Source organism: Nicotiana sylvestris, chromosome 7 (genome assembly GCF_000393655.2).
Source record: "Nicotiana sylvestris chromosome 7, ASM39365v2, whole genome shotgun sequence".
NCBI lineage: Eukaryota > Viridiplantae > Streptophyta > Magnoliopsida > Solanales > Solanaceae > Nicotiana > Nicotiana sylvestris.
The window spans coordinates 171,992,509-172,019,879 of record NC_091063.1 but is presented as its reverse complement, the minus strand read 5'-3'; the positions used below and the strand labels follow the sequence as shown (position 1 = coordinate 172,019,879).

Genomic DNA, 27,371 nt, shown 5'->3' with positions numbered 1-27,371 from the left:
CAATGTTTGTTTTGATTGTTACTTAAATTTTATTGTATCCTATCGTTAAATCCGTTGTTATGTTACGATAAAAAGTGTCATTTTGTGTAACGACCAATTTGGTGTGGTCGCGTCGTTACCTTGTCTTTTTCTCTCATTTCGCCCTTCATTATTATTAAATAATTTTATTTTATCTTTTACCCTCCTTTATATTCTTCATATTGCTGGTATTTGATATCATGAAACGACGATAAACGATACAATCTATTCAAATATTGTATTCATCAAACGATATAATACAATATAATACGATACATTATGAAACGATATGTAACAACCATCCAAACAAGCTGTAAAAGTTCTATATAATAGTCGTCAACAACAACAACAACAACTCAGTATAATCCCACTTAGTGGGGTCTGGGAAGGGTAGTGTGTACGCAGACCTTACCCCTACCCTGGGGTAGAGAGAAGGTTTCCAAATAGACCCTCGGCATCCTTCCCTCCAAGAACTTCCCACCTTGCTCTTGGGAAGACTCGAACTCACAACCTCTTGGTTGGAAGTGGAGGTTGCTTACTATTAGAGCAACACCTATATAATAGTCGTCCTTTAAAATAATACTTTAGTCTTTATTATATTAGTTATATTTTTTTGGAACCAATTGTTCATGTTATGTTATATCATATGTTCTCTGTAAGCGTGTTTTGCTATAACAATAAAAATAATTTTTGAAATAAACGAGACTGTTATAAATAAATTTGAGAGTATAATCTACTAGCAATTAAAGTCATAACTATAATTAAAGTCATAACTATGCAACTGCAATCTGTGAGCCAAAGTGCAACGAAGTACTGTGACAACTGACAAGAAATGAAGCAAGCACGTTTTGCAATCAGAAAATATTTCTTATTAATGGAACAATGTGTGTGTATATATATATACTAGTATCTATGAACGTGTATTGCACGTTAATAATAACACGTGATGGTTTAAACATTTATTTTATATGAAAAAATAATAAAATTTAATTAATGAGAGTAATTTTATGTATAATAATACAACAATCATCTAAATGCCGAAAAATATTATTATATTAGCATAATACATGAATTTAAAATAAAAGGAAAGCATCAAAACTTACACAAATGATCAATTTTGTCATGTTAGATAATTATTATTATAGTTTAAAAGTATTTAATATAATGGTATCTTAACAAACGCTTCTTTGTGAATAATATTTTTTTGCGTGTATGTTTCCTCCTAATGCTTTGGTTGCTCTGCCTAAACCAAAACTCTTGATATCCTTCTTGAAAGTGCAACATACTGTTGTTCGTACAAGAAAATATATTGCGATAAATATAGTCCAATATTTAGGATGTTTGTCCTTGTATATTTATTATATTTGCAAAACATAAACATACTAAAAATTATTTTTACATAAATTTAAAAGGATATTTCTTAGTATCGGAAGACGAAAGTTGAATTCGGGATAAAATTATACTTAGAAGCACATTGACCAGTATCATAATTTTTGCATGTATGACGTTATTGTGAAAACTTACCTTCTGTGCGCTATTACATAAGTTATTCGGAGTATCTAAGTTTTCAGTAGCACGACAAGTATATTTTTCTTCAAAATCAATCTATATAATAGAAGATCAATTTTAACTTAGTCTATTATATATATATGGTGACACTAAAATACGTAAAAAAAAAAAATATTAACCTTGACAACAAACATGTATGGTAGAAGACCATTTGGTATTAAAGTATTTAAGTATAATCTTCTAGGTAGTAATTATTTGTATCATTTCTGCTGAGTCAAAAATTGAAAAATATTTTGTTTTTACTATAAAATTTTGCAATCCACCTTTTATTTAGTTGATCAACATATTCATTTCTGCTAGTTAAGATATCTGTTTAATTCTATTATGCGATTTGCACAATTTACGTTTTAATCTAATGATAGAAATATTTCTCTTATTAAATGCACTACTATTACCATTGGAGTTGATAACCAAGTGTTCAGGAAGAACCAAATCATCTTTTGTTGGATGCTCTTCTTTATTTTCGACACGAAGAAAGAAGACATTGAATCTTGATATGTTCTTACTTTATATTTCTTGTGAGTTGAATCTTTTTCATTTAAGGCCAAAAGTATAACTTTGGCAATTTAGCTTTTACTGTCTATGTTTTTTTCGATTTTGGAACTACTTGTAGTACTTGACAGAAATCACCTCCCAAACCATTAATTTCCCACCAAACGGTTCATTAATATCCAATATATATCTAGAACTCCGGGCAATTATTTCGATCGTTTGACACTTAGCCATACACACTTCATCCCATATCATCAATTTTACTTTTCTTATAAATTTTTGATGGTTATTTAAATTATTTGAAGATGTATATCAAATCTAAAGCTGGTAGCCTCACAATAAAAACGTTATTGGTATATCACTTGCTATTATTGTTAACAGTGTCATGTCTCTTGATATGATATTTGCAAGTAATGCATGACATAGAAATATTATTTCGATTCCACTAGAGGCATGTACAAAGAATAATCTTGTTATACTAGAGTTGACTCTTTATAATATAGTCTTAAAAACTTATTCTTGTTTCGGATTTAGCTTTGATCGTGTTTCCTCAGACACTTATATAACATTTTGATTCTTAATAATATACTAACCTTTTAAATTTATGTTTTAATGCTCTTTTTATGGAATAAATTTATGTACCTTAAAAAAAATTTAAACTCGAAGAAGAATTTTACTCATGAATTTAAAAGGGATAATGCATAAAATCCTCCCCGACCTATGACCATATAACCAACTACACACCTTTTCTTTTCGGGGGTCCTATTACCTCCCGGAATTTTTTTTAAGTAATATTATTTACCCCTTAAAAAGCAACAACCAGATGCGTTCAAGGTGGTGAAATACATGCGCCTAAAGTGTGTATTTCTTACTTAAAAACTTTTTTCCACCGTTTTCTCCTTCTTCCTTATTTTCCTATTTGCAGGCCTTCATTACCATATCCGGCCAAAAGGCAAAAACCTCATTTAATGGGTTTTATATAATACTTGTTTGATATTGTCAGATCTGGCCGGAGAACGAAACTCCGACGAAGACCCTTGCTCCAACGAAACTCCAGTGAACGAAACCGTTTTGATTGTTTGTAGGTTCTTATTGAATCATGCTCGTTGTTCCCTGTAGTTGTAGCTCTGTTTATATTATTAAGCATATCTGCTTTTGATTTCTGGGTTGATTTTGCGTTGTATTGGATTTTTGCTCCGGCAATTCACCGTTGAAATGGTGTCCCCTTTGTTCGTACGAGAAGAGGTTTAGAAGCGAAGGAGACTAAGTAATTTAATGTAATTAATTCTGTAATGTCCAATCAAAAGATGTCACTTGTACTTGTTAATCAATTTTAAAATTATTTTTGTAACTTCCACTTGCCTTTAAGAGAGTGTGCACACTCTCTATACCACGTCAGCACTTAAGGTGGTGTTTATTATACTTTAAAATAATTCAGGGGGATAATATGACCCCCGAAAAGAAAAGGTGTGTAGTTGGTAATATGATCATAGGTCGGGGAGGATTTTATACATTATCCCAATTTAAAAAATAATTGAATTGGTTTCTCTTGCTAAATAATTAATTAAAAGATCTAATTATTTGGTTTTAGTATAAAAATATTTTATTCTATATTGATTCAGATCTTAATATTAGTTCACCTCATGTTTTGAATATTTAATCTTAATTATAATTTTATTTTCAAAGACTAAAAGATTTATCTGACATTTCGCATTTAGATCTTTATACTTGTAGAATCATTAGTGGTATTGACTTTTACCAACTATTCTTTCTCCTTTTCTCACATATTTATTTTCTTAAATATTTTCTTAGTTGTTGTTTAATAAATAGATATTTTTTAATATTACACGAAAAATTGATTAAAAAAATATTATTTGAGTAGGAACATAGTTCAAATATAATATAAAATACATTATTGTAGGGGTATTGTTTTTTCAATTTTAACTCTTTATGTAGTCCATTTATGATTCGCGTCAGAAATACTAAATTCAGATGAATTCGGTAACTTAAAGTTGCATCCACCCCTGAAACTCATGGTGCACCATCAATTAAAATAATAAGATACCCAATGTATTCCCACAGTGCGAGGTTTAAGAAGGATAATGTATACATAAACCTTATCCCTATCTTGTGGAGATTTTTGATAGACCCTCGACTCGAGTAAAATATTTCTCAGTGGTGCACCATCAATCACAATATATAAAAAGCAAAGACAAATGATTCAATCTTTACACTTATTAATTAAATGACGCAATAACAAGTTTCAAATTTAAGAGATTAGGTGAACGGTTATTTGGATTAATTCATCTTCATTCTTTTTCTCCTTTTTGTGTTGCTTGGGAGATAAGTGGGCCGAAAGGCCTTTTCAATCTGGGATCTGTTGGGCCAAAAACCCTTTGGATTTGGGTTATGAATTAGCGGATGAATCATGACTCCAATTACTAATAATTAGAGTAGGAAACAATATTAGAGAAAATACGAAATTGACCTGTAATTAGAGTAGGAAAAAATATTAGAGAAAATACAAAATTGACCAGTCGGTTGAAACTAATTATATTAATTAGTATAACAGATATAACATATATATATATATATATATATATATTATATATAATACACGTGAATGGTAAAATAAAATAAAATAACACGAGTACAAATTGAGGGCTTTTAACAATTGTTAGCATTTTTCAATAATTAACGTCTTCACGCGGCGGTTTCTCGCTGTGCATTGAAGAAAACAGCAGCAACAGGTTGGCCAAGATCATTTTCTTCAGCAAAATTTCTAGTGTTGAAGTGATCCCTTGAAGTAGGAGAGCTAACTGATTGTCTTCGTTTTTGCTTGAAAAGTACAAATACAAACCTATGGATTCCAATATTTGGCCTTGGAATCTCATAGCTAACCAATTCTCTTCCTGTTTTTAATATAAAGATTAAACATATTACAAGTTAATAATCACCCTAAGAGTGAGTAATAACAAAGGGGTGTATAACTCTAGCAGGAAATATTAATAGACAATATTAAAAGGGCAGCGCATGAAGGGGAGCCTTGGTGTAACTGGTAAAGTTGCCTCCATGTGACTAGGAGGTCATAAGTTCGAGCCGTGAAAACAGTTTCTTGCAGAAATACAAGGTAAGACTGTTTACAATAGACCCTTGTGGTCCGCCCTTCCCCGGACCCAGCGCATAATGGGAGCTTAAATGAACTGGGCTACTCATTTTTTTTCATTGAATAACTTGTTCAAGTTCTTCCGCTGTGAATTTGACGACTCCTTCCCTCGGTTGACTTCGCTCAGCTCGGGAGCATGTGCCTGTTCTTGTAATGGCTATGCCGCATTCTCCTTCCCTTTGCTACTAGAAACTGAGATTGCATTCATCTCCCTTGCTGCCAGTTGGTCACCTCTTATTTGTTTAATTCTCTTGGGAGTTGGGAATTTCAGAAAATGATGATATGTCGATGCCACAGCCTTCATCTCGTGCAACCACGACCTCCTTAAGATAATATTATAAGCCATACTGCCGTCCACCACATCGAAAAGGGTCATCTTTATCACTCCCTCAGCCTTTATAGGCAGCATGATCTCTCCTCGGGTTGTCACGCTCTGTAGGTTGAACCCAACGAGGAGTTTTGCAGCCGGAATGATACTTCCAGTATCCTTGGCTTGCTCCAACACTCTCCATTGGATGATATTAGCCGAACTTCCTGGGTCAACCAAAACACGTTTAATTTTAAAATCTAAGACATTTAAAGAAATTATCAATGCATCGTTGTGCGGCAGCATCAATCCATATGCGTCTTTTTCCATGAAAGTAATGTCGTCCTCAGTGACTTTCCGGAGTCTCTTACTATGGGTTACTAACACCTTCGTCTTTTTTGCCGCTGAAAATGTCACACTATTAATCTCGTTCCTCCCGAAAATCATGTTGATCGTCAAGAGGGGGGATCTTCTCCTGCTTTCGAAGGTTCTCCATTATCACGATTGTGGCCGTAGTTGTTTTTCGCACGGTCGCTTAAAAATGCTCTGAGATGGCAGTTTTTTAGCAATGTCGCCACCTCCTCGCACAGATACCTACAGTTGCATGGTATTCCCACCACATATTAGGATCCCTTTGGCTGGGATCAGATCTCATTAGCTTCAGGAATCGTGTCTCCTTAATATTCCTCATAGTCGACACCATCTCCACTACGCTGACGTTGAAGTTGTATTCGGAAAGCCTAGGGTAGGAAGAATCTCGAGAGACCGATGTCTCATTGTCCTGTAATGACCTATTATTTCGACCGCGATGAGTTTTCCTATTGGTAGCAAATCTATCCGCCGACCGAAAACCTCTATCGCATCCTTCGGTCCGCTCAAAAGGCAAATATCAACCCCTTGAAGAACGTCGATCACTGTCGAAATCATCCTTCAATTTCTCCTTACTCTTTTACCGATCCAGGCCTTTGGTTGACGCCGAAAAGCCAAGTTGATCATCTTCAATTTTATCTTTGTCACGATTTGCCCACATATACACAATTAAACAGGCAAATGACATACAAATAAGAAAGAAAACCACATAAGGTTCGCCCCTCGGGCACAATGTCATCAACTCCGCCCCTCAAGCAATATCACAGAATAATACCAGTCCCTTGGGCATTCACATAGAACAATACCAGCCCCTTGGGCTATATCTCACATCACAATGGGTACCCGCGCTCACTGGGGGTGTACAGACTCCTGGAGGGGCCCCTTACGGCCCAAACGCAATATCAAGCCATCTCGTGGCATCATCTCTAGGCTCTCGGTCTCATATCAACAAGCCACCTCGTGACATACATATCTCAGGCCCTCGGCCTCATAATCAAAATCAGTATTTCACCACTGCAGCTTGTAGCCTGACCCAAAAGATATCCTCACAACATAGGCCCTCGGCCTTACTCAGTCAAAAATCACATAAGCCACTCGGGCAATAGTAAAACATGATGCTCAGCCCAAAAATATTATTTGAAATATCATTTAAAATGTTAAAGCAAAGTAAACATGACTGAGTTTTAAAAACAGTGGAAAATAACATGACTGAGTTCAAGTATAAAAGTCAAAACAGTGAGGAAATATCAACAAAATCCCCGAAGGGTTCAAATAGTTGGCACGAAGCCCAAATATGGCATTCAACCCAAATAATGATGATAGCAAATAGATTTCAGTCAAATACGCGGTAAAATCATCAATCGGGACAGACTAAGTCACAATCCCCAATAGTGCACGACCCCACGCTCGTCATCAAGCGTGGGCCTCCCCTCAATATAGCACTAAGATGTGCAATCCGGGGTTTCAAACCCTCAGAACATCATTTACAATCATTACTCACCTCAATCCGACCCAAACTCTAGCCCGCGATGCATCGCCCGCACTAATTGACCTCCGGATGCTCTGAATCTAGCCACAATCAGTACATAATCATTAAAATATGCTAAGGGAATGAATCCCACTCGAAAATATCCAGGTTAACATCAATATCCCAAAATTTCTCAAACCCGGCCCCCGGTACCACGCCTGAAAATCCGATAAAATTAACATCAATGGAATCCTCATCCTCTCACGAGTTCATACATATCAATAACATCAAAATCAAACCTCAACTGGCCCCTCAGATTCCCCCTCAAAGGTCTCTTAATCTCAAGCCCTAATTACCCATTTTTGCTATGGATTTTCCATGGATTTCTAGCTTACAATGTTAAAATTCATCATAGAAACAAGATTAGGGTCCAAAAATCTTACCTCCATGAAATCCTCTTGAATTCCCTCTTCAATTAGCTCTCCCAAGCTTTCTTCCGGATGAAATATGGTGAAAACCCTCTCAAAATCGTGAAAGGTGCAATATATACTTTCTACCCAGACATTTTCGCACATGCGGCCCAAATTCCGCTTCTACGGTACCACATCTACGGTCAAGACCACCGCAACTGCGGTCCTCACTTAAATTACCGAAAACCGTATCTGCGCCTCCGTAGGTGCGGTCCCACAACCGCATCTGCTGTTCCTGCCAACGTCACCATCTTTCGCTTCTGCGACCAATTCTCCGCATATGTGGCATCGCACCTGCGGTCCCCAATTCGCAGGTGCGGAAATACCAGAAGCAGAAAATCTGCAGCTTCTTCAAAAATTCCAAACTCTCCGTCAACCATCCAAAATTACCCCGAGGCCCTTGGGACCTCAACCAAAAGCACAAGCATAACCCATAACGTTATTCAAAGTTATACCAATATTCAAAACACCTCAAACAACATCGAATCAACCAAAACACATCGGATTCAAGCCTAAGATTCCAAAATCTTCCCAATTCCGGTTTTGATAAAAAACCCAACCAAACCACTTCCGAATGACGTGAAATTTTGCACACACATCTCAAATGATACAACGGAACTATTGAAACTTCCAGAATTCCATTCCGACACCTATATCAAAATCTCACCTATCAATCGAAAAATGCCAAAATCTCAATTTCGCCAACTTAAGCCTAAACCTTCCACGGGCCTCCAAAATGTATTCTGATCACGCTCCTAAGTCCCAAATCAGCTAACGGAGCTAACCAAATCATAAAAATTCTGATCTGAGATCATATACCAACAAGTTAAATCTTGGTCAAACCTTTCAAATTTCAAGCTTCAAACTGAGAATTGCTCTTCCAAGTTCATTCCGATTATCCTGAAAACCAAAACCAACGATTTACATGAGTCATAATACATCACACAGGGCAAGTCATGCTTGAGAACTGGCGAGCAAGATGCAAAAGCTCAAAACGACCGGTCGGGTCGTTACATCCTCCCCCACTTAAACATACGTTCGTCCTCGAACATTCCTAGAGTTGTTCCCAAAAGCCAACCAATCGCTGAATAACCTTACTATGCATATACCCTGGGGTGATCCCATGTCACCCTACCTCATATAGGTCCGATAACACATTACAACAACAACAACAACATCCCAGTATAATCCCACCAGTGGGGTCTGGAGAGGGTAGTATGTACGCAGACCTTACCCCTACCCCGAAAGGCAGAGAGGCTGTTTCCAAGAGACCCTCGGCTCAAGAGAGCAACAAAGAGACAATATATTAGCACTATCAATAGAGTCATAATAAATAACATAAAATACATAATATAAAATAACAGAATAACATCAATATAAAAAATATAGAAAATACGAAAAAGGATGGAGAAAAGGATGTAAGGTATACTAATATCCAACTGACACAAGCCCTACATCCGTAGCCGATCAGTAGCCTCCTATGACTAACTCCTAAATGGCTAGTATTACTCTAGTGCGCTGTAGTAATACTCACAGACTTCCCCCTAACCTACAACCTTAATGCTCGACCTCCACAATTCCCTGTCAAGGGCCATGTCCTCAGAAATCCTAAGTCGTGCTAGGTCCTGCCTAATCACCTCCCCCCAATACTTCTTAGGTCTCCCTCTACCTCTCCTTATGCCCACCACAGCCAGTCGCTCACACTTCCTCATTGGCACATTAGTGCTCCTCCTCTGAATGTGTCCGAACCATCTGAGTCTTGCTTCTCGCATCTTGTCCTCCATGGGGGCCACGCCCACCTTATCTCGAATAACTTCATTCTTAATCTTGTCCATCCTTGTATGCCCACACATCCACCTCAGCATCCTCATCTCTGCTACTTTCATCTTCTGGATGTGTGAATTTTTAACCGGCCAACACTCGGTCCCATACAACATAGCAGGCCTAACCACTGCTCTGTAAAACTTATCTTTTAGTAATGGTGGCACTTTCTTGTCACACAAGACTCCCGTTGCTAACCTCCACTTCATCCACCCTACCCCTATACGATGTGTGACATCCTCGTCGATCTCCCCGGTCCCCTGAATAACTAACCCAAGGTACTTGAAACTACCCCTCTTAGGGATGACTTGTGAGTCGAGCCTTACTTCCACTCCTGCTTCCGCCGGCTCGGCCCCAAATTTGCACTCGAGGTATTCCGTCTTCGTCCTACTCAGCATGAAACCTTTAGACTCAAGGGTATGTCTCCAAACCTCTAGCCTCTCGTTGATGCCACATCGTGTATCGTCAATTAGGACTATGTCATCAGCAAATAACATGCACCATGGCACCTCCCTTTGATTATGTTGTGTTATGGCATCCATCACCAAGGCAAATAGGAAAGGGCTGAACGCAGACCCTTGATGCAATCTCGTAACAACCGGAAAATGGTCGGAGTCGCCTCCTACTGTCCTAATTCGAGTCTTAGCTCCATCATACATATCTTTAATCACCCTAATGTAGTCAACCGGGACCCCTTTAACCTCTAGGCATCTCCATAGGACCTCCCTAGGAACCCTGTCGTACGCTTTCTCTAGATTAATAAATACCATGTGGAGATCCTTCTTCTTATCCCTGTATTATTCCATCATCCTCCTAATAAGGTGGATAGCTTCTATGGTAGATCGCCCTGGCATGAACCCGAACTGGTTATCTGAAATAGACACTGTCCTTTACACTCTCATTCCTACCACTCTCTCCCAGACTTTCATGGTGTGACTCAGTAATTTGATACCCCTATAGTTGTTACAGCTCTGAACATCGCCTTTGTTCTTATACAGCGGAACCATTGTACTCCACCTCCACTCTTCAGGCATCTTATTAGTCTTGAATATAACATTAAACAACCCATTAAGCCATTCCAAGCCTGCTCTACCCACACACCTCCAAAGTTCAACCGGAATTTTGTCTGGCCTGGTAGCTCTGCCCCTCCTCATCTTATGCATTGCCTCCATGACCTCATCTACCTCAATGTCACCACCATAACTTAGTTCCTGTGGGCTGTTGGCACTCCTCAATTCACCTAGCACAATACCCTGATCCCCTTCTTCATTTAGAAGTTTATGAAAGTAGGTCTGTCATCTCCTCTTAATCTGGTCATCCCCATCAAAACTGTGTCATCATCATCTTTTATGCACCTCACTTGGTCCAGATCCCGAGCCGACCTCTCTCTCACCTTAGCTAGTCAGAATAACTTCTTCTCCCCTCCTTTGTTCCCTAGTTCCTCATACAGACGAGCATAAGCTGCCGTCTTAACCTCCATTACTGCCATCTTCGCCTCCCTCCTAGCTACCTTATATCTCTCATTGTTCGCTCTCCTCTCCTCCTCTCCAGAGCTCCCTACCAACCGTAGGTAAGCCGCCTTCTTCGCTTCTACTTTATCTTAGACAACTGCATTCCACCACCAGTCTCCTTTGTGGCCACCGGTGCGGCCCGACGATATCCCTAACACCTCTCTTGCTGACTTCCTTATACAATCAGCCGTCGTCGACCACATAGTGTTTGCGTCCATACTACTTCTCCAAGCCGCCATTGCTGATAACCTTCCTTCCAACTCCTGAGCTTTATCCTTAGTCAAGGCGCCCCACCTAATCCTCGGACGGCTTCGTACTGACCTCTTCTTCCTCCTTATCCTAATACCAATGTCCATCACCAAAAGCCTATGTTGCTTTGCTAGAGTCTCACCTGGGATAACTTTGCAATCCTCATACAACCTTCTGTCGCATCTCCTGAGGAGGAGATAGTCAATCTGAATCTTCGCCGCCGAACTTCTATAAGTAACCAAATGCTCATTCCGCTTCGGAAAACTTGAGTTCGCAATCACTAGATCGAATGCCTTGGCAAAGTCCAACAGCGAAGTGCCCCCTCCGTTCCACCCCCCGACACCATAGCCGCCATGTACCTCAGTATAACCAACTGCCGACGACCCAATATGACCATTGAAATCTCCTCCTACGAATAATCTATCCGAAGGCGGAATACTACGAACGATGTTATCCAACCCCTCCCAAAACGCCTTTTAATCTCCTCATCCAGGCCTACTTGCGGTGCATACGCGCTAACGACATTTAAAGTACACTCACCCACCACCAATTTAATAGTCATTAGTCTATCATTCACCCGCCTGACCTCTACCACCGACTCTCTAAGATGGTTATCTACCAGGATACCCACTCCATTCTTACCACTCAGGACTCCAGAGTACCATAACTTATAGTCATCCACGTTTTTCGCCCTCGATCCAACCCACCTAGTCTCCTGGACACACGCTATATTAATCTTCCTCTTCTGAAGTATCTTCGCCAACTCTATAGACTTACTCGTTAGCGAACCTATGTTCCATGACCCGATTCTCAACCTATAGGCTCCCTTGCCCCCTCTCCCTCCTCTACCTCTCATCCCACACCCTGATCCCGGCCCCCCACTCTGTCCCACCCGAGGACATGCCCTTAATCTATCATCCCAGATTGCAGCCACTACACCTACGACAAATCTCAAGAAGACTCACTAGTGCACACGAATCAAAGTAGAAGGAATCAAGTTACTACAAGTACACTAGTAGAATGATTGAACTATTGCGAACGAAAGTAACATCAATTTAGCTAACACCAAAAGGGAAACAGTAGAAAAGGAGGTACCAACTCCCAAGAACCAAACCTGTATTGATTTGTTGTACTTGATGTAGTTGTACACTCCGATAACACATTGTAACTAAGATTTCACAATCCAATCTAGCCCATAACCATAGAACCACATTTCCACTTCTCAAATCATCAATATGATCAGTATCTCACATTTATACTGTGAATAAGTCCAAACAAGTTGTAAGAAACCACATCTGTAATCTCAGGTGCAATTACTTGATATACCACATAACTCAAACACTAGTAGCGATAACTTCTAATCACAGCAGCTGCGCACAACAACCGAATATCGATAGAAAACCTCTTATTAACTAAAGTCTCATTCCGACACTTTCATATACTGCCAATGATAACTAAAACATGCAGTAAGCCATAACCATTTCCTAGATCAACCATTCATGAAGTCACTCATCCTTTGGCAAATACTATAGCAAATTTTCTGAGCCGAACCTCGATATTATCCTTCCCACATGCTGAAATCAGATCCGTTCATATTTATTAATGATCCCAACGATCTCATCTAATCCAACACACTACGCTGATGACATGACACATCAATACAGGCTAAGGTCACAACTTGTGAAAGTCGCGCACCAATAAGCAACAATCCAAACATACTCAAATCATGGAAATGACTCAAATGAAAGAGCTGTACCGCAAGCTCACCAGCACCACCACAACACACGGCCGAGAACCCATCTCACATCATAGAAACAGAACATACGAATCCAACCCAAAGGGTCATACCTCCACATAACTTCTCTACAATGCGCGACCCTATCCAAACACTGGTCCACATGAAACACCTCAAGTCACTATGCTCGAAATCGACAACCACGCGCAATTTGATGTTTGGAACCAAAACAAATCATCATACCCACGGTGAAGCAAATAACATACACCATACAAACCCGAAAGGACATAACCAATACGCCATTCACCGAGAAACACCCAATTACTCTTCCCCCTCGTCTTCCACTATGAAACCCTAATAGAACCGCACCAATATGTACCGATAAACAACAAATCATAATGCCTCACAACACAGAAAGGTAACTCATAGATCTCCCCAGATTACTAATAAGCTCAGTAACAATCGAATCAACACATCCCTCAACAATACAATTCAGAGCCAACCAAGCCGACTCAAATTAGAACACGCGTCCACATTGGCCTGCCAACAAACCCCTTATCAAGGAAACCCTGAAGCTGCTCCTTCAACTCTGCTGGTGCCATACGATACGATGCCCGACATCAAATCATTACCGAAATCAACAACCTTGCTCGGCGACATGCCCGGCCACAAGAAACACATCTAAAAAGTCCCTTACCACCGGAACTGAACCAATGGTAAAAGCCTCTGCACTGACATCTATCACGAAAGCCCAAATAAGAAAGACAATCCTGCCCAGCCGTCCGCTGGTCTTCGAAGCATAAAACCACCCTACTAATACCATAAAATCCATCGAACCTCGCCACTTAATCCCTGGCATTCCCGGCATAGCCAACATCACCGCCCTAACGCAATAGCCCAGAATGACACAACACTATGACAACCAGTCTATACCTAATATTACCTCCAAAATCTAACATACTAAGCATCAAACGATCCACTCGGGTCTCCAAACCCTGATAGTCACTATACCGTGCTAATACACATGACCCACAACTACAACATAGCCTGAATATAAGAACTTCCCGTCTCCAAATCCATATGGCACATTAATCACCAAATCCGATCCCAATTTCGCCGCCCAAATACATACCACACCTCTAATACCCAATCATTCCACGAGAGATAATCTAAAATTCCTCTGTTCCACCAAACAAACTCGAATATCAGCAATCGATCTAACAAGAATGTGCCACAATACTATCGAAGTACCATCAACTTAATCGCATAGCCGTTTTTCTGAAACATATACCCTCGTCAAATCACCCCAAGTAGCAATACCATTTCCTTAATCATCCGAAGATCATTTCCCTAATCATTTGAAGATCATTTCCCTAATCATCTGAAGCTCATTTCTCTAATTGTTTGAAGCTGCCCGCTACTTAAGAGTTTTATAACCTTCCTTTCAGAACTGAACTATAGCCTTACACACGCAATCTCAATCCTCCACAACATACCGTATATACCATACCATCCTAGGATAACATGAGGACTTCATATCCCTTCTGAGCCACAAGCAACTATGTACTCAACCAACCAAGACTTTCCATCAAACCCATCCAGAAGAAAATCACTATACATCCCACGCTCCTCATGCCAGTAGAAAATATACACCTCCAAACTGCGGTGGAAATCATCAAGAACTCTCCAACTTCCTTTAGCACAAAACCAAACCTGACATGACTGAATCCTTCTAACTCAACCAAGCTACGCAGGCCACTAACACCTAAGAGCATTGCCGCGAAACACGTGTAAGAACTCATTACCTCGTATGCATCCAACGAACTGACCATATCATTACCATGCCGATCCGGCCTAATATCAAGTTATCCCAGCTATCCAAGTTTCCTTCTGATTTACCTTCAACTTGATACTCCTCTTTTCTATAACACCACAATTCTCAACCCAGACTCACCACACGAGACCCAAGCATAAGACTACACCGACTAAGGCTCATAACTCGCCGGACACTCTCTTAAACGCCTCAAAGTACCACATTCTAAATACTTTACTCTGAAGAAACTTCCTGCGAATCTAAATCCGTTACCATCACCTTAATGATACTGATATATAGAAGCCCATAATTGATATAGAAATACCACAAATCTTGACACCCTCCAAATGCAAACCTCAGCTTCTAGCCAATTACACAACTTTGAAAATCTCCAACTATTACAGGTAGAATCTTGAACCCATTAGAACCATTCTCGAGAGTCATCCCCTCTTCTCAAACTGTAATCAGTCTAATCAAATGAACCACGCAACGTGTGCCTCACTAGCACTCCGACATCGCATAATATAACCTCATCTCAATACAACCAAGCAACTTCCTGCTCTATGCACCGAGCATCCTTCACCAACAACAACTCAAGACATTCTGTGATGCTCATGCACCTATGAAGTATAATATAACCTTTGTCAAAATTTTCCTTTACTCGAGTCATTCTCGGTCTTAATCTCCGTAATCTATAACTGACTCACCAGCATGCCTCAAACTGGAATCGACATAGCACCTAGCCGTGCAATCGCCTAATCAATAGCAGATTCCCCCACTTGGCTCAAAGCCATAGACCAAAACACACACAATAACTCATAACGCATATGCGCTATTGCTACCATAACAATAGTGAGATTAAACTCAATCCTTCATAAGCTCGTGAAACACAAATCATCTGGTACTTTAAATCTTCTACAAATCTCGCATTCATCCTCGCAACAGTCAAGCCCACTCTCTTAAGTGACCCAAATTTAAATTTCAACACATATATTTCACTTGTAAATGAGATCTTCTAACAGACAACATAATGATCACACAACCTCAGAACTCTCCACAGGAGATAACCCACCTACTTGCCTCCAACTAACATTTCTGTATACCTTCCACCGTCATAAACATTACGCAGTCACTTAGTCTTCCTGAGTCTGAACTCATACCGCAACATGAGATTTACTTCACTCCTAGATAGGAAACATGAAAAGATTCTTCACATACCCATAACTCGGGGCTATACCTCAAATTAAGATAGAAATCGAGCACTTAATAGTTCTTCTATTCTCTAGCAAACCCTTTTTGTCACTTCCAAATCATATGAATACATCTCGCAGTCACATCACACTCATCACGTAACCATCCAGTCATCACTTCCCTTAATAGGGACATAATAATAGACATATAGATCTAGAAACACACGCTCACGCAGTCAATAGCTCCAGGCTCAAGCTATAGGTAAAAATCCGGCCTCAAGTCTTTCAGACTGGCCCAACATTAACACAGAGATTGCATCTCGCCCCTCGATCAGGAAATCAAAAGCCATCGATACACATCTGATACTGAGTGCTCAAGCGCACATACGAACTCGTGGAAGGAATTTCAAGAGTTACTTTTCAAGGTGAATCAAGGACGCATGACAAGAATTCAAGAATGTGAAGTTTTTCCTAATGGTTCTGCAGCCTCTCGAGGATAAATATAAACGTCTCCATTCCGATCCGCGAGACTCTACTAAACCTTCTCATGACTCGTGAGACCTATGTAACCTAGGCTCTGATTCCAACTTGTCACGACCCCAAACTGAACCCAGTTGTGATGGCGCCTCTCGTGAAGACAAGGCCAGCCGAAACAATTCCCAAATTTAGTTTTTAACAATTTCAATAAGTCAATTTAAGTCATTTATAAGGATAAACTCCCCGACAAGTATAGACTTAGCAAAATAAAACAAGTGCGGAAATGAATAAAACCCGACATCGGGGTGTCACAAGTCACGAGCATCTACTAAGGTCTAAAATGCAACGAGATTCCGGAAATATACTAAAAATAGTCTAATGACATCAAGAAAGAGTAGAGCTGTGCTGCGGACGTCGGGCAACTACCTCGCTAAAAATCCAACAACTCTACCTCAACTTAGTCAATACCCGCTACCTGGTGCAGAAATACCTGAATCTACATACAAGGTGCAGGGAGTAAAGTGAGTACTCCAACTCAGTGAGTAATAAAAAACAAATGGAGACTTAGCGATAAGAAATCTCGTAAAGCATATCAAGATGCTGTATAGAAGCAGTATAAAACCATTTAAGAAAAACAATGAAGCTGTGAAATCTTTTAAAATTTTTAGCTCAGTTTAAACTTCTTTAAAAATGACTTTTTCAATAGTTACGCAGTTGAATGTAAGAAGTTAGTGCAGTCAAGCACAGAAAATCCGCCCCCGGGCCCACATATACACAATTAAATAGACAAATGACAGGCAAATAAGAAAGAAAAGCATATAAGGTTCGCCCCTCGGGCACAATGTCATCAACTCCGCCCCTCGGGCAATATCTCAGAACAATACCAGCCCCTCGGGCATTCACATAGAACAATACCAGCCCCTCGGGCTATATCTCACATCACAAATGGGTACCCGCGCTCACTGGGGGTGTGCAGACTCCTGGAGGGGGCCCTTATGGCCGAAACACAATATCAAGCCATCTCGTGGTATCATCTCTAGGCTCTCGGCCTCATATCAATAAGTCACCTCGTGGTGTACATATCTCAGACCATCAGCCTCATAATCAAAATCAGTATTTCACCGCTGCGGCGTGCAGCCCGACCCAAAAGATATCCTCACAACACAGATCATTGGCCTTACTCAGTCAAAAATCACATAAGCCACTCGGGCAACAGTAAAACATGATGCTCAGCCCAAAAATATTATTTGAAATATCATTTCAAGTGTTAAAGCAAACTAAACATGGCTGAGTTTTGAAAGCAGTGAAAAATAACATAACTGAGTTCAAGTATAAAGTCAAAACAGTGAGGAAATATCAACAAAATCCTCGAAGGGTTCAAATAGTTGGCACGAAGCCCAAATATGGCATTCAACCCAAATAATGATGATAGCAAATAGATTTCAGTCAAATACGCGGTAAAATCATCAATCAGGACGGACTAAGTCACAATCCCCAATAGTGCACGACCCCAGGCTCGTCATCAAGAGTGTGCCTCACCTCAATATAGCACTATGATGTGCAATCCGGGATTTCAAACCCTCAGAACATCATTTACAATCATTACTCACCTCGATCCAGCCCAAACTCTAGCCCGCGATGCCTCACCCACACTAATCGATCTTTGGATGCTCCGAATCTAGCCACAATCAATACATAATCATTAAAATATGCTAAGGGAATGAAGCCCACTCGAAAATATCTAATTTAATATCAAAATCCCAAAATTTCTCAAACCCGCCCCCAGACCCATGCTTCGGAATCCGATAAAATTAATATCAATGGAATCCTCATCCTCTCACGAGTTCATATATATCAAGAACATCAAAATCGGACCTCAACTGGCCCCTCAAATCCCCACTCAAAGGTCTCTTAATCTCAAGCCCTAATTACCCATTTGTGCTACTGACTTTCCATGGATTTCAAGCTTACAATGTTAAAATTCATCACAGAAACAAGATTAGGGTCCAAAAAGCTTACCTCCATGAAATCCTCTTGAATTCCCTCTTCAATTAGCTCTCCCAAGCTTTCTCCCGAATGAAATATGGTGAAAACCCTCTCAAAATCTCGAATGGTGCAATATATACTTTCTTCCCAAACATTTTCGCATCTGCGACCCAAATTCTGCTTCTGCGGTACCACATCTGCGGTCCTCACTTAAATTACCAAAACCACATCTGCGACACATTTTGCCGCATCTGCACCTCCGCAGGTGCGGTCTCACAACCGCATCTGCGGTTCCTACCAACCTCACCAGCTTTCACTTCTGCGACCAATTCTCCGCATATGTGGCATCGCACCTGCAGTCCCTAATCTGCAGGTGCGGAAATACCAGAAGCAGAAAATCTGTAGCTTCTTCAAAAATTCCAAACTCTCCATCAACCATCCGAAATCACCCTGAGGCACCCGGGACCTCAACCAAAAGCACAAACATAACCCATAACCTTATTCAAACTTATAACAATCTTCAAAACACCTCAAACAACATCGAATCAACCAAAATACATCGGATTCAAGCCTAAGATTCCAAAATCTTCCCAATTTTGCTTTTGATCAAAAACCCAACCAAACCTCTTCCGAATGACTTGAAATTTTGCACACACATCCCAAATGACACAACGGAACTACTGAAACTTCCAGAATTCCATTCCGAAACATATATCAAAATCTCACCTATCAATCGAAAAATGCCAAAATCTCAATTTCGCCACCTTAAGCCTAAACCTTCCACGGACCTCCAAAATGCATTCCGATCACGCTCCTAAGTCCCAAATAACCTAACGGAGCTAACCAAATCATAAAAATTCTGATCCGAGATCATATACCAACAAGTAAAGTCTTGGTTAAACCTTTTAAATTTCAAGCTTCAAACTGAGAACTGTTCTTCCAAGTTCATTCTGATTACCCTGAAAACTAAAACTAATGATTTACATGAGTCATAATTCATCACACGTGGCAAGTTATGCCCGAGAACTGGCGTGCAAGGTGCAAAAGCTCAAAACGACCGGTCGGGTCGTTACAATCTTTGACTCATACAAGTTTTAAACATTTGCCTGTATTGTTGCCTGGAAATCGAGCAGACTTTCTTTAAACTTCAAGGAAGCATCGGAAATTCTCGGTTTCAACCTTTTAGTAAATGCTTTTGTTGCCCATTCGTCTGGCACGACCGGGAGCAATATCCTTTCTTTTTGCAATCAGGTTACGAACTCTCCCAATAATTCGGACTCTCCTTATGCAATCCTGAATATGTCGGCCTTTCAAGCCTGTAGCTTTCTGGCCCCGGTATGGGCCTTAATGAAAGAATCCGTGAGTATCTCAAAGGAATCTATGGAATGTTTGCGCAAGAGTGAATACCATGTCTGGGCCCCCTTCGTGAGGGTCTCTCCGAATTTCTTTAGTAAGACTGATTCAATCTCATGGGGAGCCATATCGTTTCCCATCACTGTTGTTGTGTAAGTGGTGATATGCTCCTGAGGGTCGGACGTCCCGTCATACTTCGGCACATCTGGAATTTTGAATCGCTTTGGAATCAACTCTGGTGCCACGCTCGGTTTGGACGGTAGCTGGGTGTACTTCTTTGAATCAGGTCCTTTCAATACTGGTGGTGCACCCGGAATTTGATCTATTCTGGCATTTATTTCCTCATAAACTGCATGAGTTCGGTTTTAAAGGGATCATTCTCATTGTTATTACCGGATCCGCTATTGTTCCCACTGGCACTATCAAAGCTGACTTCGCTCCTCGAGGTGTTGTTATCGACCCTCTGCGCTGTTAAAATTTGCGAGAGCACCGGAAGGAACTGGACCTCGTCCATTCGCGTTGGTAGAAGCACCCGACAACGCCTACCTTAATTCCATCATGACCTGATCCTATTGCGAGAGATGGACCATAATGACCTTTCATTGCTTCCTCAGGATCCTTATTGTTTCAACGACATGCTCGTCTTCAGCATCATTAAGAGTCGCCTCTCGAACATGTCGCAGATATTACCTGCCATGGACCAACGTGGCTTCATCCCCCTCGTTGCGGGTATCACTGATGGAATCTTTATGCTGAGGCTGATTTCCTTGGGCCTCAACATTGTGTGCAATATTGACTTCGTTATCTTCCATTTTTAATGATTTTTGCTAAGAACAAAGAATCAAACAAGTTAGTAATCGATGCAAGGATCAATTCAGTTACACAATTATTTAAGCCCCACGGTTGGCGTCAAATTATTTACCTATAAATCGGTACAATTGAATTTATACGTGGTTTATAGACAAGTGAATCGATTTGATCCTAAAATAACAAATAAATTAGAAAAAAAATGTAAAAGACTTAGCGTTAAAATCGAGATGGGACAGTAGAGATCTTGAGATCAGGACCAGAACTTTCAAAGGCAGTAAGAGCAATATAAATACGCAATAAAGTAAAATGTTATTGAGCTTTGAACAAAGTATATCATATGCTTGTCAGAAAATCCGTGTCCTTTACAATGATGGTAGAGCTCATTATTTATAGTTGCACCTAGGGAACAAGGTCCTAGGATCAAGTGCCTCTTAAATGACAATTATGAGGGCCATTGAAGAATGTCTAACGCTAGGCAGTAAATGCCATATTTTCTTTAACAGACCGTGCACTTAATGCTATAGAATATTCTTCATTAAATGTCACCGGAGGGCAAACATTTATTTCAATTTTATGGATATCATTCTATCCAATAACAAGCAAAATCATTGTTTTCGGACCCAACTGTCTTCTGTCTTCGACTCTACGTATCACTTTCTCATACGATCATTAAATATAAACCTATTTTACCCTATATATAGATACATAAATTGAAAAGAACGACATAACGCGAAAGTTTTCTGATAATATTTGAAATACAAGAGAACACCCAAACCCAATGATATTAAATTCAAAGGTTTCATGAGCATTAGAAAACAAGAAGGCTAAGAAATACAAAGAGAACACCCAATGATAATTAAAGCGACTTCATTCAAACGCGAAGTCAGATAATTGTGAAGAAAAATGACTAAAACATCAATCTTTAGCGTCTTCGTGCGGCGGTTTCTCGCTGTGCATTGAAGAAAACAGCAGCAACAGGTTGGCCAAGATCATTTTCTTCAGCAAAATTTCTAGTGTTGAAGTGATCCCTTGAAGTAGGAGAGCTAACTGATTGTCTTCGTTTTTGCTTGAAAAGTACAAATACAAACCTATGGATTCCAATATTTGGCATTGGAATCTCATAGCTAACCAATTCTCGTCCTGTTTTTAGTATAAATATTAAACATATTATATGTTAATAATCACCCTAAGAGTGAGTAATAACAAAGGGGTCTATAACTCTAGCAGGAAATATTAATAGACAATATTAAAAGGGCAGCGCGTGAAGGGGAACTTGGTGTAACTGGTAAAGTTATTGTCATGTGACCAGCATAGACCCTTGTGGTCTGGCCCTTCTCCGGAACCCGCGCATAGCGGGAGTTTAATGCACCGGGCTACCCTTTTTTTATATATTAACAGGGCAACGCGGTGCAGAAGGCATCTCATGTTCATGCATTAGCTAATTCGGAGAAGGAACGCACTCAAAGGGTGTAATGTAAATAACATACTCTAATACAACTTCCACAATATTATATAAAGAAATACCATTTCCTAGCAAGTTCTCTAAATTTTTTGGTATGTAAATTTCTAATAAGATTAAAAGACTCCTAGCTAGCAAAAATTAGATTAAAGTAAATGTACTAGAATAACTAAAATGCAATCCCAACTAAATAGTATCGCCAATATAGATCTTTAATTTTTTTTTTTATTGTATCCTACTTTTAGCTTCGTCTACATGAATTTCAAAAATTTATAGACCTTTCGGGACAATTTCGTTTCATGTGATTTAGGTCTATTATATCACCATTTAATACTTTAACTTACCATGATTTAACATATATAGAATGGTACCTCTTGTTATCGATGTGGGACATGATCAAAATATCTTAAGTGACTTCTCAATTTATTATTTACATATGCTTCTTGCACCTTCTACCAAATATAATAAAATCTTAATTTATCTAATCTTATATGACTAGACATATTTATCTTGGGACCCGTTGTTCCTAAAGTTTTTCCTTTTTTTAATCTTTTTCAAAATAATGTTTGGTTATACATTGGACGGAAATTTTTAAAAAATTCTTGAAGATGAGTTTCCAAAAAATCACTTTTTTATGTATATGAAAGTTTATTTTCCTTACAAAACTGCAATGCTTTTCAATTTAAATGTATATCCACAATTTCAAATTCTAAATATTTTCTTTTTCAATTTAACTCAAAAAAACTTACTTTTTTTTTTATGTCCAAACGATTGTTTAGTTTCTACATTTTTGTGACACTCATCACGTGGACATGTTCGACTTTAGAAGTCCAACATTCACTAATATACAAAATTGTTGATCTTATAATTATTCTATATAACTAGCTAGACAAAATAAGTGAATAATAGAAAAACATCTTTTATCTTCACATGTGCTTGTAATTTTGCAGAAGATACAGAGAACTTACCAAAAGTAGCATCAGTGGTACCTGGAATGTCAGTTACTATCCTGTCAAATAGTCAGTAAAAATAGTTCCAATTAATCATGATCTTCTCATATTTGTAGATTTTTACATATTTTTTCTCATTTTCTATTTTTTTTTTTTAAAAAAAAATTGAGTTTAGGGCATACCAGTGGAGATGCTCTCTTAGATAAGGATCACTAGGGCCAGGAACATCAGGGTCTGTCATGACCTACATATTCGAAAATTAATATAAGTTTTATGTACTGACGATGCGAAAAAATAACAATCAAATCACTCCAAAGTAAATTACAGGCACTCTATTTAATATAGTATCGACTGGAAAACTAAATTAACTGTAATAAGTTATAACATGCTATAACACGTTGAAGTTTTTTTGGTTTGTCATCCAATGCCCGATACCCGCTTTGAGGTTTACTAATCTGGATTCACGGCGGAAAGTTTTGGGGGTAAAGGATCCCTACCAAAGACGACTATATTCCTAGGGCTATAACTTGAACCCGAAACTTCTGATTAAGGATAGAAGGATATTTACCATCCCACGACAGCCTTTGTGGTTATATATAACATGTTAAATTAATATAACTTGTAATGGTGAACAAGCCTCTTGCATAAATGCAGGGTAAGGTTGCGTACAATAGACCCTTATGGTTCGGTGCTTCACCGAACCCCGCGCATAGCGGGAGTTTAGTGCACCGAACTGCTCTTTTTTTTTTTAAAGAAATAATGGGAACTTGATGATCTTGGAAATTAAGTAGAAATCAAGAAAAAAATACCAATGTGAAGAAAGTTCTCAAATCTCCCCCTTGAACTTCAACTTTAGGTCTAGCAGTGACAACAGAAGGAAGGAGTTCATGGCCATTGCACACTAATTTGTTGTTATATGATATTGTCATTTTCATTATAGGACTAAATGAATCAAGAACATCTCCTACTACTCTCCCAACAATTAGAGGCTCTAAACTTCTTGCCATAATAAAGAAAATTAGACAGAGATAGAGATAAGGAAAAAAAGAGAAATTTTCAAAGACTTAAGAATGGTTTGTATTGGATACTTGATCAGATGGACACCTTATATATATATATATATATATATATATATATATATATATATATATATATATATATATATGTACATATATAGTAGCTATAATGGTGAAGGAGAATAAAAGAAAGTATAAAACATGGGACCTAAGGAAACTCCAAAGTATTAAAATTCTTTGTTTTTGAGGTCCTACTCCCCAACCCTCCCCAAATCACCCCACCCCACCTAAAAAAATTACAACAAATCTTTTTTCACTACTAAAAATACGTGTATTTCTTATAGAATTTTCGAACAAAATTTCATTGGAATTATACTAGTAGGAAATCATTTCAGTAGCCTTTTTAGGGTTTCAGACGATTATCCGACAGAGTTGTAATTCACTTGTTATTAGGAATGTTTTTCGATCGTTGTTAGCTACTTAATGTCTTAGTCATAAAATACAGGAATATAAGATATTTTCACTGTTTCATATTATGTGGCGATATTTGATGGGTTACAAATTCAGGTATTAATTTGACATATAAAATGTACATTAAAGTTGTGACTAGAAAGAGAACAGGCATCACCTCAAAATTTAAGTGAGATTAAGCTAATGTATTCAAATTCTTGAAATTTATGAATTGTATTAAAATAAAATGGTGTCAAAATAGGATCAATAAATGCTTTTGGTTAATGTTAGTTATGAATGCATCCACTATATATCCTTATATTAAATTAATATATGGCACTCCTTTTTTTGTGTGTTTTAAAAAGTACATTATTTTTATATATCTAAAAATACTTTAATTTAAAATTCTTTCAATTCTACCCTTAATGACTAAAATGAAACTAGTTAGGTCTGTTTGGCCATAAAAAAAAAATCTTTTTTTCGAATTTTTTCACTTTTTTCGGAATCAACATTTGATCATGAAAATTTTAATTTTTCGCTTGAAGTTGAACTCCGGAATTTGAAAAACTCCAAAAAGCTGTTTTTAGAAAATTTCACTTCAAAGCACTCACAAAAATTCAAAAACAGCTCCAAATTATATTTATGTCCATATATAACTTTAATTTTCACATACCATTTTCAACTTAAAACAATTTTTTTTTTCGGAATTTCATAATTTTTATGTCCGAACGCCAACTAGGAAATCACAGTATAGGATTTTTTTTTTTTCCTGAACCTCATCATTGGGTTTCTTTTTATGTACTAAATGACTTGTAAATTTGACAATTGTAAGTACTTAGAAAACCAACTTTTATAAATTCCTTAAAAAAATTGGGAGCTTATGTTGTGCCACAAAAGTAGTAAATCCTTGAATTCTCCTAGTACCATAAAACTCCATTTCTGATCTCTTTTTATCTAATCTCCCAAGAAAAAGCAAATACTGATGTGATATAAATTGTATTTTATTATATCATGTCAGTATTCTTTGACACCTGAATGGATTCTAGGAATTGATTCTTGATTGGTTGTAGAGCTTAAAATAATATACTGGGCAATACTTTTTCTTCTCTCCCATATATAAATGTCAAATAAAATCCCTTAAATTAGCTTTTGGCATGTTGTCTCAACCATTCAAATTGTCACATTAAACTTATTCTTTTACTTTTAAATAACCTTATCAAAAGCGTTTCTACCTCACACAAGGTAGGGATAAGCAGGGGCGGATCCATAGTATCGGGTATGGGTTTCCGAGAACCTAATAACTTTTACCCGAGCCTTGTATTTGTATTGATAAATTTATTAAATATATAAGTATTTTTAGTTTGGAACCCATATATAAGCAAAATCAGGAGTTGGTCCAGTGGCAAACGAAAGGAACCAACTCGGGTATTGATAATTTACCCGAGCTTTTGTTTTTTTCCCCCAAACAGCACCCACAGGCATCTTTCCGGCCAACATTAAAAAACTTCCTCACTTGCTTAAAGTATCACTTTTGCCCAAATGCTGAGAACCCATAAGGTTCAAATCCTAGATCCGCCTCTGGGGATAAGGTCTACGTATACTTACCCTCCTCAGACTCCACTTATAAAATCACACTGTATATGTTATTATTACTAATGTTTCTTCTAAATATCCTCGACTCAATGGTGGAATTGTATAGAAGAAGTTTCAACTAACCAAGAATCACTAATAAATGAATAGAAAAAAGAGATGGACGATTAATTCAGAGCTAAAACTTAAGGCTAGAAATTCTAGATTATATAATTCTGTAGTTAGAGAGATTTTCAAATTAGACTTCAAGCTGATCCAACTGATTCACGTCCCCGTGATCCAGTATTGAAGATGCTAATGGAAGGATTTATGTGAGAAATGCTATAAGAACTACAACAACAAGGACGAAATAGTCTTGCCTATACTAAATTATCTGCTAATCTTATTCAACCGTAGATGGGAATTAGAGCGGGCGATCTCTACCTTCTTAATATGCGGTGCACCAACTTGAAGTCTAATTTAAAAATATCTCTCTAACTTCACAGATTTAGCTTATGTGACGATATCTCCTTTTTAATATGTTCCTAGAGAATGATTCATTTCTAAATATGAAATTAATTTAATTTTAATTTTATCATCTTATCCTTAATAATAAATTTTTATACCCATACAATAGTATAGGTTTATGACCATAATCTCAAAAGTATTCTTTTTTTTTTCTTCTTAAATTCGATCTCTAATCAAATAGATTTACGTAAATTGAAATACATGAAGTAACTAATAGATGACTAAGAAGACTTCAAGCTAGGGTTTCTACTTAAAGACATTAGGAATCCCTTGCTTTTTCATTTAGAGTAATGAGGCTGAGTCTTACTAGGCTAGAACCTTTCCCAAATTTACATGTAAGATAAACATAAAAATTATCACTAATTTGGAAAAGATTCATATTTTTAAAGTAACATTCTGATCATTAAAGTATGGGCACACTGCTCAAAGCATAATTAAAGCCTAAAGGGAACTCCACCATATATATAAATGAGCTGACAAGTCATTTCGAAATGCAAAGATGATTTGCCCATAATTCTTGTTTTGGAAATTGCTTAGGTAGTGGTATTTCCATAATTAGAAACCAACGTACACTGTTAATTATCCTAGTCAACCG

At 38.2% G+C, this 27,371-nt stretch overlaps 2 protein-coding genes across 2 annotated transcripts; both read right to left on the bottom strand.

Moving 5' to 3' along the window:
* Window positions 1-11,280: 11,280 nt before the first annotated feature.
* Window positions 11,281-20,806, bottom strand: LOC138874147 (uncharacterized). The gene is made up of 2 exons (XM_070152654.1): window positions 20,685-20,806; window positions 11,281-11,860 (listed from the first exon to the last, which is right to left on the bottom strand). Exons 1-2 carry the CDS (start codon window positions 20,804-20,806, stop codon window positions 11,281-11,283), a joined length of 702 nt encoding a protein of 233 aa, XP_070008755.1.
* A 788-nt stretch (window positions 20,807-21,594) lies between these two features.
* On the bottom strand, window positions 21,595-24,276 carry LOC104239376 (CEN-like protein 2). Its single transcript, XM_009794004.2, has 4 exons — window positions 24,023-24,276; window positions 23,396-23,457; window positions 23,232-23,272; window positions 21,595-21,944 (listed from the first exon to the last, which is right to left on the bottom strand). The coding sequence occupies exons 1-4, from the start codon at window positions 24,218-24,220 to the stop codon at window positions 21,727-21,729; spliced, it is 519 nt and encodes a 172-aa protein (XP_009792306.1). The 5' UTR covers window positions 24,221-24,276; the 3' UTR covers window positions 21,595-21,726.
* Window positions 24,277-27,371: the final 3,095 nt, after the last annotated feature.

Excerpts from the sequence above, each read along its gene's own strand:
- LOC138874147 (XM_070152654.1), bottom strand. The coding sequence starts at position 20,806 with ATGGAAGATAACGAAGTCAATATTGCACACAATGTTGAGGCCCAAGGA. Across the intron at positions 11,861-20,684 it reads GCCACGTTGGTCCATGGCAG|ATTATTCGTAGGAGGAGATT; the intron begins GTAATATCTGCG and ends GCCTTCGGATAG.
- LOC104239376 (XM_009794004.2), bottom strand. The coding sequence starts at position 24,220 with ATGGCAAGAAGTTTAGAGCCTCTAATTGTTGGGAGAGTAGTAGGAGAT. Across the intron at positions 23,458-24,022 it reads TGAGAACTTTCTTCACATTG|GTCATGACAGACCCTGATGT; the intron begins GTATTTTTTTCT and ends TCGAATATGTAG. Across the intron at positions 23,273-23,395 it reads CTAAGAGAGCATCTCCACTG|GATAGTAACTGACATTCCAG; the intron begins GTATGCCCTAAA and ends ACTATTTGACAG.